The sequence below is a fragment of the Ptychodera flava genome, chromosome 3, assembly GCF_041260155.1.
Source record: "Ptychodera flava strain L36383 chromosome 3, AS_Pfla_20210202, whole genome shotgun sequence".
Classification (NCBI taxonomy): Eukaryota; Metazoa; Hemichordata; class Enteropneusta; family Ptychoderidae; genus Ptychodera; species Ptychodera flava.
In genome coordinates this window covers 1,954,616-1,971,177 of record NC_091930.1, presented here as the reverse complement: position 1 = coordinate 1,971,177, position 16,562 = coordinate 1,954,616, and the positions used below count along the sequence as shown (strand labels likewise).

Here is a 16,562-nt window from a genome sequence, read left to right as displayed (position 1 = left end):
CATCAGAAGGACAATCATTTCACTTACAGACTGTATTTAACCAAAGTTTGGCAACTGTTTCCTTGCAGTGCAGTAAACTATGAAATCTGCCACTTGAGGGCGCTGTCCACATTTGCCTATGTTCAGACTTTTTCCAGACAAGTCTTCCAATTTTTTTTCTTCATGTCGTAAGAGGATGGCTGAAGGTATCATTGCGAAAACTTTTAGCAAAAGTTTACATTTTTTACTTTCGAGGCACATAAGTACAAATTGATTTCGGAGCGATACTTTGCGCATATATTTTCAAGAAAAGAAATAGACAACATACCTGCAGGGCAGGGAGTACAGCTTGTAGCCAGGCCAAGTGAGTAGTATCTGCTGGTGCAAGCTGCAGATGTTGATGTAGTACATTCATATCCCGGGGAGCAGGGAGTACAGGACGTCGCTGTGGCTGTGTCGGCATAGTAACCTGACGGACACGCTGTTGGACCCGATGAGAAGGACGGACAGTAGTTGCCCACACCACAGTCAGCACATGTTGTATCTATTGAGAAAGACAAGGGGATGGGCTCAAACATGCACAGACAAGAAAACAATTTAAAGACAAATTCTGGAAGATTTTGGATTCATTTGACAGTGACACCAGCCTCTAAGACTGACTTTTAAAAGGACTAGATGTTCAAGCAATGGTGTGCAGTGGAACATGTTCAAATCAGAGTATTACACAAGGCTTTCATGTATAATACATGAACAAATTCAATCAAAAGACACTGCTGGACAGGTACAAATATTATCCAATACCAGTATGTCAAGTGTTTTTATTTTTAATGTGTTGAAAAGAAAACTACATCTCTCTCTCTCTCTCTCTCTCTCTCTCTCTCTCTCTCTCTCTCTCTCTCTCTCTCTCTCTCTCTCTCTCTCTTTTCACTGACTTCAATTGTAGGAATATGACAATTTGGACATTGGCAATGAAGTTGTATATGGAGTAGTTAGACAGTTGGAAGGGGCTGAACGGTTCTGTTACACTAAAAGTCCCACTTTTCACAATGGGTTAAGGCCAAACCATGATGGCAGCAGGGTCACAACCACTTCCCTCCTACCGGTACCTCCAAATTTTGGAACAACCCTATCGCCTACCATGCAAACTTGGATCTCTAAACAGGGTTGGATGGGGAGATCAAGTGCAGAGATGTGAATTTTAACAGACAAACAAGATTACCTCCATCAGCACTGTACTGTCCTGTAGCACACTGTGTTAGACTGGTTGTGGTGCATTCGTATCCAGCAGGGCATGAAGTGCAGTCTGTGGCTCCTCCAACTGAATATGTATCTATCAATAGACAACAAAATATAACGTGAGTTGTACTGAACTTGATACCGGTATCAACGGCTAAACAAAAGTGTAATGCAATGAACAATAAATTTTTCACTGTACTTGCTACAATGCCTATGGCTATTTGTTACGATCTGTCGATTAACAATGCTCTTGTACCTTTCTTTCTGATATGAAAATGTCAATAAGCATGAAACTAACTCGAAACTATTATCATTATAACATGTCCTGGAATATTTATGCAATCATGAAAAGCAGCATATACAGCAAGGACTAGCCACATAACCTTTGGATACCAACTAAATAGTGCTTTGCTGGGGGTACTTGCTATATACCCTATCTTTTCACATAACCAACATAACACCCTTGGTAACAGATTATTAATACTGCATGTGACCTTCCTGACCTCTCTTCTTGAGGAATTTGAAAGAGACGATATTCCAAAGTAGACCCTCCATGAAACTGTTAGAGTGACAATCCTGAATCCCTGGTTCTCCCATTAGTGGTTGTAAACATTGACTGTTTATAAGATGATAGTGTTTTGTTCTCCTTTCAAAGTTATACACAGCCAGTCAATTTACTCAGAGATATACATGTAGCTGATAAAAAGCCTGCCCCTTTAACTCACCAGGCACACTGGAACAATCCTCTATGGATGATGTGGTTGGGCATTTGTATCCAGCTGGGCAAGTAGTGCATGTGCCGTTCCCTAACAGTGCATATTCACCGCTGGCACAGTCCACCGGATCTTGTGTCGGATCGGAGCAGGCTTTCCCGGCGGGGCATGGAAGACATGTTGTGCGTGCTGGTTCCTCACTTATCTCAGCTGTTATTCAAAAGGGGTAAACATATTTTTATTGAGAGATAGAAATACTGAAAATGGCCTTATCAAACTCTTGCCTCCAATATACACACCTATAACCAGGCATTTACCAGAAACACAGGCCGGTATCAGCCCCTGGCACGGGTGTTTTGTTTGATTCAAAGTCCACACACTACCGGTATGATACCTCAAGTGGCACGAGCGTGAAATTCTTTTGTTTTTATTTTCCAAGACTAGTTCTCAGTTCCAAAATAGCTGTAGTGAGAATTATTTATCATAATTGCTGGCTGTCACTTATTATGTGCACTGTCTTTCTAGCTTTGCAATTCCTGTTTCTCTTTTAAAACATTTTTATTCAATTTTCACATAATCACATCCATCCTCTGAACTGGCTAGGAGAGTTTGTCCTTTTCAAATATGGAATCACTGTGAAACAACAATCCTCGTGTGCTGTATGTATCTTTACACCTTTCATTTGCCTCAGTGATACAAACAAGATCATGAATTTCAACGATATTGTAGTTAGCTCTAAGGAAATGATACGTCATTAACCCTCTGAGTGCTGTTATTCTTCCCATTAAAATTTTAGACTAACATTTACCAATTTCTATGAATTTTTCTGTAATTTTTTCGATAATTTTGGACCAAATGCACATAACTTTTCAATGACTATAATTTTTGACCAAAATTTCCGGGGAAAACCTGAAAAAAATTGTCTCAGTCTACAGAGTTGCTGACTATGTTATATTCTGTAAAGGCAACAAAAGTTGACTTTGGCACTCAAAGGGTTAATGATCTTGAATAAAGTCCATAACAGCAAACTAAGTTGTTTCCTAAGGAAAAGCAAACTTCTGATATCTTCCTTCCAGTTTTATTCACTGCATGCTAATTAACTGAGTCAACTGATGGAAACTTGTCAATTAAATACTCATTGATTATAGCTTGTGTTGATTGAAACGCATTGCTTACTATTGGCACATCTTGTACAGTTGGTGGAACCAGCCAGGGAGACGTATCCCTTGGTGCACTGGACGGGTGATGAGCTGGGGTCAGGACAGGCGTATCCCTGGCCACAGATAGTGCACTGCTCAGCACCTGATGAACTGTGGTATGTGAGACAAACGCAGAGAAATGCAACTCGAATGAAAGACACATCATGATAGTCAAGTAACATAATTACTGCCAAAAATACTTAAACAAAAAACAAACAAAACTTAATAAGTTCCCTGCTTTGTGGACACCTTTCTCATCAGGAAACCTCTCAACAAAGGATAGATTTCAAGTTCAAAGTTGAAAGTTCAAAGGTGAGTAGAATCTCACTTGTCAATTATGGAAAACCCTCTTCATTTTGGGAACTCTCAACATTCGATAAAATATTGCGCACTTCATACACAAACATCATGATGATTAAAAATTACCAAAATCAACGTTTCACAAATTTTTCTCCTAAATACAATCATTTTTATCTGCTAGACAAATTTTATACACACTACAGTCTGAAACTTTTGAAACTTTCAATAGAAAATGAAAGCTAGCAGGTATTCTCATCTCCTCAAAAAAACTCAATATCAGGGATGGAAAATCATGGTTTTAGTGACATTTCAGGACTTTTCTCATTGGCTAGGACACTTATTTCACTGTAAGGACACTGGTAGCAGGATAAAAATCACTCTTTCACCTGATTTTTCAATCAATAAGTTACTTTATTTACTCGAAACATGGAATAAACGTAAAATGAAATTACCTATAAGTACCAGCGGCACATCTACTACAGCCCATAACGCCAGCAGCGCTGTAGTATCCCGCAGGACAGGTCGTTTCACTGGCGCCATTGGGACACTCACTGCCGGCCGGGCACTCCGTACATGATATTTGAGCTGCAAATATAGACAAGGAAATAAATTTTTAACTTCTGTATCTCAATATCTTTGAAAGTCAATTTCAATATGGACTTGCAAAATAAAATTTGTGGAAAAATAAAAAATTACGGCTGCTGGCTGTGTAACTTTTTCTTACTGGTCAGTTTTCTTTTTTTTTTTTACAACATCATGGTAAAATTATCAAATTTTTACTGATTTGTTAGGCTGCCATGTTGCTGGGAAAGTGTACAACATGATTACAAAGACAAAACTCACCCTCTGCATTCGTATAGTAACCATCCTCACAAACTACCGGCTCCAACATGCCGTTGTACGGGCACTTGTAGCCAGCCGGGCATGCAGTGCAGGCCGCACTGCCATTGTTGGCAAAATATCCCTGACCGCACTCTGTGGGTGAGGAGAGGCCAGCTATGGGACACATAAAGCCACCTGGACACAGAGTACACGATTCTGACCCTGCTGAGCTGTAACTCCCTGTTGAACAGTCCTGTGTGAAGGCAAAAATTGAGAAATTCATCCAATTCTTTAAACCAACAGCAAGCTGTCTTCAGGGAAGCAATAGGAATATTTTTACAAATTAGACGTTTCTTCTCATGTTTACTAATCATAACACTCTATTTGAACAACCTATATTGATAAATTTACATTTATATTTTTCTTCAAATTCAGGCATTTTTCGTATAACAAGTACAGAAATTTATCTTTACATTCTCCAAAACTGGGTTGAAAAAAAAATTGTTTTGTAGATTCATCACCTCACTGTCCAGGAGTTTGCATAATATTTGCATAAATTTATCACTGAGCCAATCACAGCAATCCTACCTGACAGTCATCCTCTTCATCCTGTGATGGTTGGTCATTGTACGTCCCTCCAGGACACGGGGCCATGGCTGTGTTTCCCCCGACACAACTGAAACACAAAAATTAAAATAGAAACATTTTTTAACTCTTATCGGTGAAACAACGGGACGCACTCAAACAGAACGTAAAATGCTATGCTTTACTGTCCCTCCAAACATGGGCACCCTAATTAAAGTTTGACAAGTTTTTTAGTTTCTGTTTCTTTTTTTAAAGTATATCAGTGTTTTTTATGATCTTTAGACACTGATCACCCTTATAACAGTTCCTGACATATTGGTATATGGACCCAGTCACCGGATTACACCTGTCATAAACTGGCAATCTCTATGTTAGCCACTGCACTTTATTATGACTACACCTGTTCATGTTTACATAGTTTCAGTGCATATTTTGTCAAGGACCCGACGGTCACATCATAGCATTCTTGACATGCAGTGCCACGTTTATCAATATGAACTCCTTGTCTTGATATCACAAGCCAAAGCAATAAATTTTCAATTTTTAAAGCACTGTACTTCATACCAGTGTACTGTACCATTGATATACCTATCAAACTGACATCTCTGTGTACGTTGCCACATACATGTACTGTGTATGTTTATTCACTATTACCTAGATACACATGTACAGTGGCGTACAGGTACGTGTTTACAGGAGCACAACCATACAACTGTACCAAATAAACAAATAAATGTAAACAATGTATGATCAATCAAAGCTTGTATATTTGTACACTGTACAGTGTTACACACTATATGTGTACAGTTTTTTAACGCAGGAGTTGGAGATCAACACACATATACATATGTATGCACATTATGTATACAAAATCACACAAATACCACATACACATACATGTACATGTACACTAGAATATATACATATACAGTAAGGAAGTTCACATGTAGGTTTGAATTTTTTTTTAATTCTTTTATATGTAGTTAAATGTTTCAGTTATTTTCCCACCTTCTGACACTATACATCATCAGAAGAGCCCTTGACAGTTTCAGACAATATGAACTTTGTCACCAAACAGACTTGCTATCAACTATAGTTATATCACACCTCTAGGTGAGATAAAACAACAAACTGTACAAGTGTACACATCCTCAGTGCAAAATGTCAAGGAACCGATGTTCTGACCCTAGCATTTTTAAAATGTCGCGTGATGTTTACTGACGAAACCTCCTTGAATACCAGACATGTGCCTTGCATGTACTATTATATAAAATATCACATTCTACTACTTGAAATCACGTGATTCAGCCAGTAAGTTGTGAAATTTTTTAAAGTTCTGCATTTATATCAGTGTACCAACATTCATGTACCTACTGTACCGGGTACATACAGTGGTTGTTTACATTAATATACATGCTCACTGGCATGTACACTGTACAATTTATACCTGTACACTCATGTACATTGTATGGTTGAGAGCAGGTGCGTGTTTATGAGTACAAAATTATACCAAGTAAACAACTATATACAAACAATGTTTTTTAAAATGCATGTATGGTAAATCCATGCCTGTGTACACTATATGTACTTGTTGTAGACACAGTACATGTACTAGCTTTTGTATGTATATTGGTCATGCATGCATAAACGATCACATTAACCCTTTGAATGCTCTAATCTTTCCCACCAAAATTTTAGTGCAGCCAATTTTTATGAATGTTTCTGTATTTGTTGTGATAATTTTGAACCAAATGCACATCACATTTCATTGACTACCGTTTCTTATCAAAATTTGGGCAAAAATCTGAAAAAAACTTTTGACTTTGGTATATTTTGTAAAGGCAACAAAAATTGACTTTGGTGCTTAAAGGGTTAATACTGTACTATAGATGTCCCAGCATACATATACACATACATATTTTCAGACATTAGTCTGCTGAATGTGGGATGTGAGCATTGACCCTGACACCCCTACTTCCCAGTGTATATGTCTTAATCTGCTATAAGGAAACAACAGGATGGGAGAAACCTCTGTGGAGAGAGGGAGGGCAGGCACAGAGAAACATGAGTGTCAGGTACTGGCAACCCACACACTGATAGTAATGAAACAGCTGTTTGCATTACCGTGTACTGTGCAGTGTGCCCTCTCAGGGCTCGAAATTAGCGGTAGTCCCGTGTCCACAGACTACCAACTTTTCCCTGGGGCTACCAAAATCCATGAAATGGTAGCCCATGCGGACTACCAAAGCCTGGGGCATGAAATTCAGTCAGTCACTTACGGAAGAAGTGAATCCAGTTAGTTAGATGGACACAAAAATGCAGCTATGACTTTGTATGGAAATTGCAAAGAGGACAGTACAGTGGAATTTTGCAACAAAGTTTTTTTACCTGAACTGATATCCTTGGTTCACAGGCACAGGAAATGATGGCCAATGGAAATGCATTTTCACTACATTTACATCATTATTTTTTCCTCCTCTGCACAGAAAGTCCATGCTCGATTTTAGCCCTGCTGTTTTACAGTGTATTGTCTTATAAACTGGGCTGAGCGAAGTCGTTGTCATGGCGACTATCAAAATTTGTGTACAACTCTGAGTATGAAAGGGGTTGTCAATAGCTAACCAAACTTTTGAGTGTCACTGCTGTCCAATTCATACGGTATTACTGGTTTCCTTTGGGTATTAAAGGTGGGCAAGTATTCAAATCAAATGAACAGAAAATTCACTTCATTGGCAGAGTCTTGAAAAATCGGTCTTTTCTTGCCTGGTTATTAGGGAAATGCATGGGCTACCAGTCAATGTCACTGGGCTACCAACTTCAGAAAATGGTAGCCCAAGTGGACTACCGGGGAAAATAGTTAATTTCGAGCCCTGCCTCTTAGCCTATTTGGCGCGCCATATGACTCATGAATATTCTCTGTGATGCAAGAAAATTCTCAGTTGAATAGGACATTATACATTGTGACTCCAGAAAACTTCACAAATTTTTCAATTGACTCAAAAGTTTCCTGAAAACAGTGAAATCTCTTTGGTTGTGGGGCACACTGGTACTGTGTATACCGGTATTTGTGTAGAAACACCAAGCCTCTACTCTACTTAACAACAATGTAAAACTGTCTCAGCTTTGTCGAAATCGCAAACACAGCAAGGAAACTTAAATTTGCTATACTATGCATTAAATGCAATTATAATCAATTAGCAAGGATGTCAGACGAACAGTAAATACAGGTGTACAGCGATATTTATCAAAACCTGGCAGCTTGCAATCCATCATATCTTTTGTGAAGTGGAAAAAGATTAATAACAACCTTGGGATACAGCCCGTCCTGTTGACGCCAGCAGATCAGGTCATGTCAAAGGTCATAGTTCAGCAGTAGTTTTCAGATGATAAAATCTGAAGAGGTTTAACTTTTGAATAGTCTGTGTTGTAAGAAAATGATGTAATTCATTGGCTTGGAGTTTTATGGCATTTCAGACTCCAGGAAATCCTGGTATAAATCATGAGTCATTTCATTTGCACAGCAGAGTAGGCAATAATGAATATGTTACAGAAACCATGAGTTCCAGGACCTGACTGTTTATCTCACAGCAGTGCTTATAAAAACTTGGTATGTGTGAATATGCATGGACATGTACAATGTACTGTTACTATAACAACTTGAAAAATACTAAACATGTACACATGTACATTGAGTAACATTCTTGTAAAATGTTATTCAACCACAATTTGCAAAGTCTCTGGCTTCCTCAAGCATGGTTCACCTCCACTACCCCTCCTCCACCCCTGCTTCCTAGTCTTGTGGTCCAACAACACAGCATTGAAAACAACGGGGTGGCGGTTGTACCACTGCGTGGCAAAGGGACTTGTGGTTTTCAACCATAACAAGAACTTGTGGGAACTTTTTTAATTTTTTTAATTTTTAATTACTTTAAAATCATAAGCCAGACATGTTGAAATGACACTCAAAAAACTCTTCCTCATTAATATTAATCAGACTCAGTGTCTACAAACCCATATTCCTTGTCAATTGAAGTTTACAGATAGCAACCTGAAATACACTGTATACATTTTATTTCTTTAGTGTACTACATTCACAATTTTTGCTGACTCTATCTCTGGTCTATTGTGATGAACCGTGAGAGAACAAACGCTTTCAAAAATCTCCAGAGGGTTTTACTAGCATACACCTGGTCACACAGGAATGCGAACACACTGAGGCATCTAAATTTGCCAGTTCAATGACACTCACCAAGTCCATAGGAGCCAATAAATAAATAACATTCAACAAGCATGGCGGAGCCCCTGAATTTAACCCAGCGCATAGTTTCCTTTCCATCCCGTGGAGACCTTAGCAACGTGGAAAGAGACACTCAAATCGCAACAATAAACGGACTTCAAAAAGACGTTTTAGAGAATGTCAAACGCTTACCTCTCATCCATGACGCAGACAATAATCTAAATGTGGTTTTTCTCCAAACTGTTTTGGCGTTTATTAACAAAAGGGAATTTGAAATGTTTTGCATTGTTGGAAAGATCTCCCTTAACTGCACAGATACGACCTGTTCAAGCGGCACCATTTCCCCAAAAGTGGCATGGACACCCCCACCCATCCCCCCAGCCCCCCCCCCCCAAAAATGTATAAATATGCGCTGTCCCATATTATGTTTATTCTATAGCAGATAAAATAATAAGAGTTCCTGATACATGTTTGCTAATTAACCAAAACAATTTCCAATAAGCGTCCGTTGACTTGATAATATTTTTTTAACTTAAATCTATTGTTCAAATTTCTCTCTGTAGCTTGCACATAATGCTACATTTGACAGAAACATGATTGACACCACACTGACTGCACCAAGTTCTGCAGCGATTCTCAGAAGAATTGTTTGTATGATTCAGTCTACTGTCAACATTAGATTATTCTCTGGTCAACTCATCAAGTACATGTATGTCCATCATATCGTTAATTCTCATTGAGGTAGTATGCACCTCAAAAGTGAAAGAAGAAATAAAATTTCATTTAATCAGGTGAACTTTCGACCATTCTCTTTAAAAATCAAGAATTTTAAAATCAGCGATCACCCTGCATATTCTGGCGATAGAAAATCAAATTTTACCTTGAATTTACTGATACAAAATGGCTTCTGTCCCTGTGGTACACGCGAAAGAATTAAAATTCTGATTTTCACAAAAAAAAAAGCCTGACAATTGTATTTACTGTGTAAGCTTTACATCAATCCATAGAAAAAGTAGATCAGAAAACTATCTGAAAAATTTGACATTCCAAATATCTGTCCCCCAAGGCAATATTCTAAATCTGCCCAGGGTCCCTCAAAAGAAAGATACTGGTAAAGCTATGAGGATTTAGCATTTTAATAAATTTTGCAGCTTTATTAACAAACAACCCTTAACACAAATAACAAAGTTCACAGTCAGTGTAAAACAGGAAAAAGAGGGATATGATAGCCAATTTCAAAGTCATTTCACTAAATCTCACCAATTGGCTGTTCCTGAAGATTCTTTGCAATTTGTGTATACAGTATCGGTACTGTGAGATACAATGAATCCTATATCACATAGAATTCCCAAACACATGTACGACCTAACAATGCCTGAATGCACCTGTGGGTTTTTTTCTGCTAGACAGAAAATAAACTCTCCATATTCGTTGTAATAACAGCTGTAATCCTAACAGATTTCTTATGTACGAGGCAGTTTACGTAGGCGCTAAAAAATAATGCGAACACAATTCCCTACTTTCCTTTTGGAGAGCCACCTGTGAATAGAGGCACACAAAGAAAGTAAAGTAATTTCAGACAGCTTTTGTGTAGAATTGTTGACACGACGGTGTTGTGAGGATTGTCCCTGGTCCAAATCACAAAAGCCTTACGCCAACGGAGTTTCTTTCCTAAACATTATTTTCATACATTTATTTGATGGCCTTCAAAACAAATCTTATCACAATGCTTTAGATGATGTCTTAGCTACAGCAGGTGTGAGGTGACTGGGTGCTGTACGTTGTGATTTCAAATCTGGCTGAGAATTTCACAGAATTTTCAGAGTTCACTTGTCGCTATCACAGCTTTCATGTAGTGTTATACTGTACATGTTCACTTTTAACAGAACCACCCTTTCACAACTATGGTTTTTGCCAAAACCTGTTGCTATCAATCAAGGGTGTGGACCTGTCTACACAGAATTAGGGGTGAATGGCTATCAATGAAGGGTGTGGACCTGTCTACACAGAATTAGGGGTGAATGGCTATCAATGAAGGGTGTGGACCTGTCTACACAGAATTAGGGGTGAATGGCTATCAATGAAGGGTGTGGACCTGTCTACACAGAATTAGGGGTGAATGGCTATCAATGAAGGGTGTGGACCTGTCTACACAGAATTAGGGGTGAATGGCTATCAATGAAGGGTGTGGACCTGTCTACACAGAATTAGGGGTGAGCGGGTTGAAACCTTAGAGCAAGCAGCACATAGTTCAATGTGTATTAAACTGGCGAGCTTTTCCGGTGAACTGACATCATGGTTGCAAAAAAATTGATGGCTTTTTTCAGGACTTTTTTTTGAACTACTGGCTCAAGGAAGAAAAACACATCTTTATGATGCTGGGTGGAACTGCTGCAATGAAAATACAAAAAACGCAAAAGCAGCATTCTCACCGATGAACTGAAAAAAAAACGCAAATAACAAAAATCAACACACCCTGTATTCTTTTCCGCCGACTAATTTTCTAAAGAAGACCACAAGAAAGAAAAGATCCATTCTTGTTGACAGTAGGAACAGTTCTTTATATACACATGTGTGTGTGTTCCATTAACGAGGTAAACCTTTTGTGGCCAGTCAGTGATTTGGAACTTGAAAACAGCCGGCATTGTGCTATTGCTACTGGTTACCTACACAAACAACAACAGCGTAATAGCCCGTGATAACATTCAATGGGTTGGCCACAGTGCAATAAAGAGTAGTGCCCCTTTTGGTTTTGTAGTGTACTCTCTCACAGACACAGCTAATATTTCTAACAATAGGAGATGCTTTGTCATTAACTCTGTTCCTTAAATTTCTCCTTTTAAAATGTGTAATCCTTTTTCAGAAAGTCACAAACTTTTCACCTCAAAGCTGCGAATGTATGTCTTATTTTTTGTCTCTTTTTTAATGTATTTTAACTCATCTATTTATTCAATTTTATTTATATATTTATTTATCTATCTATTTATCAGTATTATTATTAATTTGGTTAACATTACTATTTATTTATTCATTCATAAATTTAACCCTTTGAGTGCCTCAATTTTCCCCACCAAAATTATCGTTGCAACATTTCACCTAATTTGTGAATTTTTCTGTAATTTTTTGACAATTTTGGACCAAATGAGCATCACATTTTATTGACTTCAGATTTTTATCAAAATGTTAGCAAAAATTAAAAAAATTGACTAGTGTATATTTTGATACAGGTGACAAAAATTCACTTTGGCGCTCAAAGGGTTAAACTTTTTCAATGATGTGTTGCTAATTCTATTGCCATGGGGTGGGGGGTGTTATTCCATGGTAAGAGCACCATCAATGACTTGTAATTCCAATAAATTGCCACATGTCTAATTCTCCAAACTTAATTACACCAATAACTGACATCACCATCAATTTACATCCGAGTTTCTCATACAAAAATTCAGTGACGCCCAAGATAGCATCGTAAATTGCAGATCCTAACAAATTTATATACAAGTACTTATACTTATTTATTTTTTTTATTTTATTTATTTTTTTTATTTACCTATCAATCAACTTAACAAAGGAAAAAGTTCAAGCAAAATTTTTCAGTGTTTCAATTTTCAGGGGCATACTACCTTAAACAATATACAGAAATCGTTGTGGCAAACAATTTTTAACTTGACATAAGGCAGTATGCGCCTCAAAAGCTAAAGACTTAAACTTTTGCTCAAACTTTCCTCAGGGGATCTTTCAACCATTCTCTTTCAAAATCAAGAATTAAAATCAGAGGTCACTCAGCAAATTTGGGTACTAGAGAAACAAATAACTAAACATTTACCGACATTTCAAAATTCAAAATGGCCGCCATGCCTGTGACAACTCTTTGGAGAAAAATAAAATGTTCAATTTTCAAAAAAAACTAGCATTAGTGAATTTTTTCTTTCACCAAGAGCTTTAAAGTGAACCCTAAAGAGTGGTGGATCAGAAAGAATTGTAAAAGTTTTAGAGTGGGAATCCAAGACTTATCATACACCTCAATTCTAATTTTAATTTCCTGCAGGAATAAAGCTTTCATGTCAGTGTAGCGAGTCTTACGTTTATGAATGTCTTGATTTTCTCCCGGACACTACTTTCTTTCAGTGTAGACAAACATTAGGAATCTTGATGTGTCAGCCCCGGTATTGAGAAAGTGGGTATTTGCGCAATCACTTCGGGCTTTCCATGCTAAATTCACTGCAAACACATCGATCAAACAGGGCTAACTCAAATCTAATTACATTCGACCCCATTGGCCGTTCTGTTCTTTTCAAGTCTTGCCGTGATCGCTTCCTTGTTCCAATATTTGCCCCCGTTCTCCAATCTCTATCGATCTGCCAGAAGCGGCGTTTGACTGTTGGCGGACGCTGAGAGCACGTTCTGCTGACGAAGCCCATTTTGCTCTCTTAGAACTACAGTGTATCATGTTTGCCAACGAAATTTGAGCCGGCGAAATTACGCCTTTTCCTTGTACAAAGAGTTCTTTTTTCAAAAAAGGCAATTGAATGAATTTTGCATGAGCTTCCACAGTCTAATGATTCGATCAATCAATCTCCATCTGTGATCAGTTTGCATCGTTCGACTGTAAAAATTCATTTGTGCTTTCACCTGTTGTACCAACTATTGACCAGATTATGAGAAAAGACCTTCTGAGTACATACATTGTACGCCAGGCCTCTCAACGATTTTGGGGAGTAGGTCAAAACCCTGTTTTTTTTAACCTATTCAAATGTTAGTAACTAGACAAAATCATGAAAATGATACATTTTTCACAACAAAGTTATGCACATTATCCTTTGAGTCCCCCTTCCACCCCCATTTTCAAATGAATAGATCCATCAGCCCCAAAAAGAAAATGAAAGCACTAAACAAAATCCTGATATTGAAAGGTCAAGGGTGAAGACATTCCACAAAAATTTCAATATTACACTACCTGCATCAAAAGGGAGCTAAAATTTCTGCTCTACTGCACCACTGTACAGTGTACATGTACAGACATTACGGCTTAATGAATGCGACATTCATCAAGCTATAAATCACAACCAATGACTTATTCAGGGCACTGAGATTTCATTAAAAATTCTGGATAATTGAATGGCAAGAAGGATTTTGAAATAACCTGATTATTTACTGGACACAAAAATGAATCTGACTGGATGAAACAAATGTCAAGTTTAAAAAATATTTTCTTTTGACAAGAAAATATATTTCAATTTTCTGCAAATAAAGTTTTTGATAAAACTCCAATATTTCAATATTTACAACATAATGAAAACATTCTGCATTATTATATACCCTTTAAAATAAGGAAAAATGTCAAAAAAATAAGATTTTTTTTACTTTTGCAGGGCAAACTGCAAAATTTGTCTCCTCAGTATTTTATGTCCTTCCACACTCACAACAGCAAGCAACAAAATAAAATATTCAATTTAACAGGCTACAACCACTTTTCATTACAGTAATGAATTGTAGGAAGTGCACTGTAGCTAGCACGGCTATTTGATGAAGAAACTGAGTATAAACATAGCAAAATCTGCCCTGCTGTTCCCTAATCCTCAAATAGCGCAACTTTCCAACACTAAATGCACATGTAAGCTCCTCTGTGCTGGTTTAAAGTAGGGCTATTACACCACGAAAGGTCGCTTAAAACACTCTTAAAGGTCACAGGCACAAAAAAGCCTGCAGCAGCACTGTTTACCAGGATATGACTTGTTGCCGTGGTAACAGGGGAAGCCTTGAGTCGCCAGAGAGTTCATTTCCTGAAAGTCATAAAAAGCTTTTAATTCCTTTCCAGAGAAAATAATTTCCAAGTAAAAGTTGAGATTTGGCATTTGCAACGACGGGACAGAATCCAGACATAATCCTGGTACTGTGAAATACTGATGATAATTGATAATTATTATTGAAAGCGGAAAAAGTGTCATAAACATATGAAACTTGCCTTCATACATTGTAACTATGTGTGCAGTAACGGTTGCTTTAAAATCATTTCAGTATTAATTGAGTTTGACAGATCAGAAAAAATTTGAAGGTTTCAGCTCTCTTTAACCTTTTACGCCTAAGTCGGTACTTTACATGTACCTTGCTACAAATATATCGTTCTTGAACCTTCTGATTAATAATATTATTATTCCAACACTGAAAACTAGCATCGGCATTGTGTATTCTCAGAAAAAACTCACATCTGGAAATTTAGCGCTAAACATCTGACTTCACGATGACATCAGAAACACACTCCTGACATTTCCACTTGTACATGCTCAAGCTTACATGATTACGGTTGCTTCTACAAAGTTTAGAAATTCTGTCAGAAATATTATTAGATTACCAAGATCAAGATAGAGGTCAAAGGTCAAACACAATACCACCTAAATAATCTGTCTCAACAGCTTTGGCACCTGTTGGATGTTAACAAACTGGAATCTGTCGTTGATCAAACATGGTACAGAGATACGGATGAGACCCTTGTGGGAAGCCATTGTTATCAAAGAGAAACCAAAAGCCCTTTGTACAGATATGATGATCAAATAGAGTGATCATAGGAATTTGGAATTTGGAATTTTTGAAGTGCCTGTACAGACTTACAAGTGTTAAACACATAAAATACTAAAAAACCGAGTGGTCTTGGTTGGTTTAAACTTCAATGCATGGACCTCACCCTTCACCACAATGGTTTTGCCCCAAACCCATTGTGGTCAATGGTGGTCGTGGACCCGTTTTCTGGGAATTAGGGGTGAACAGGGTTGACTATAATGAAATCACAGACGGTAGGAGAGTGTTTCACTTCTACTGTACAGCACATGATGAAATTCAGTTTTGAAATTTACTTTTCAATGTTCGTGTTGTTTGAGGTACATGCACTGTGTTGTGATAAATTATTAACAACATATTTACGATATCAAAACAATGAAGGAAAAAAAGTCAGTACCAGACACAGTTGCCACTTATTAGGAGTTGAAATTCCATGTTTTAAGAAACAGCAGACTGGTTGGAACTTTAACTGGCTTTGATTTAAAAATACAGAAAGATTTCATAAAATTTTGGCTTTGTATTTGAAATTGTGAAAAAAGACTTGGAGATGAACGAGTATAAAGTATAAAACAGGGCAGGTTTGGGCACCTCAACTACCATAGAGTTTAATTCTCATACCTTATACAGTTTGAAATCTGATAATAGCAATAAAATTGACTCAAAAGGTACAACATGTTGTAATCGTGGGATCAGCAGATCTATTATCATGCAGCGTAGATTTTTCCATTGCCAAGAGACGACCAGTGTGGTATGATAGTTTGATCCCAGTAACCAAATAAGATTACTGGTTCCTGCAATATATCTTCCACAAAGCAACCACTTCTTTAGTAAGCTATGCTAAACACTGCTTACTGTGTGAAATACAGTGGGCTATGAGAGTGAAGAGAACAGAGAAAGGGCCAACCACACACACATGTACAGGCAAATTTGTTTGCAGGC

General features: G+C 37.6%; 1 protein-coding gene across 1 annotated transcript in view; it reads right to left on the bottom strand.

Moving 5' to 3' along the window:
- Nucleotides 1-16,562, bottom strand: part of LOC139130273 (fibrillin-2-like) — a 71,769-nt gene that overhangs the window by 37,155 nt on the left and 18,052 nt on the right. Inside the window, exons 3-9 of the mRNA XM_070696027.1 lie at nucleotides 4,838-4,925; nucleotides 4,271-4,502; nucleotides 3,880-4,012; nucleotides 3,105-3,238; nucleotides 1,941-2,138; nucleotides 1,199-1,309; nucleotides 308-523 (exon numbers count right to left, since the gene is read on the bottom strand). Coding sequence (XP_070552128.1) covers nucleotides 308-523; nucleotides 1,199-1,309; nucleotides 1,941-2,138; nucleotides 3,105-3,238; nucleotides 3,880-4,012; nucleotides 4,271-4,502; nucleotides 4,838-4,925 — 1,112 coding nt within the window. The remainder of the gene's footprint in view (nucleotides 1-307; nucleotides 524-1,198; nucleotides 1,310-1,940; nucleotides 2,139-3,104; nucleotides 3,239-3,879; nucleotides 4,013-4,270; nucleotides 4,503-4,837; nucleotides 4,926-16,562) is intronic.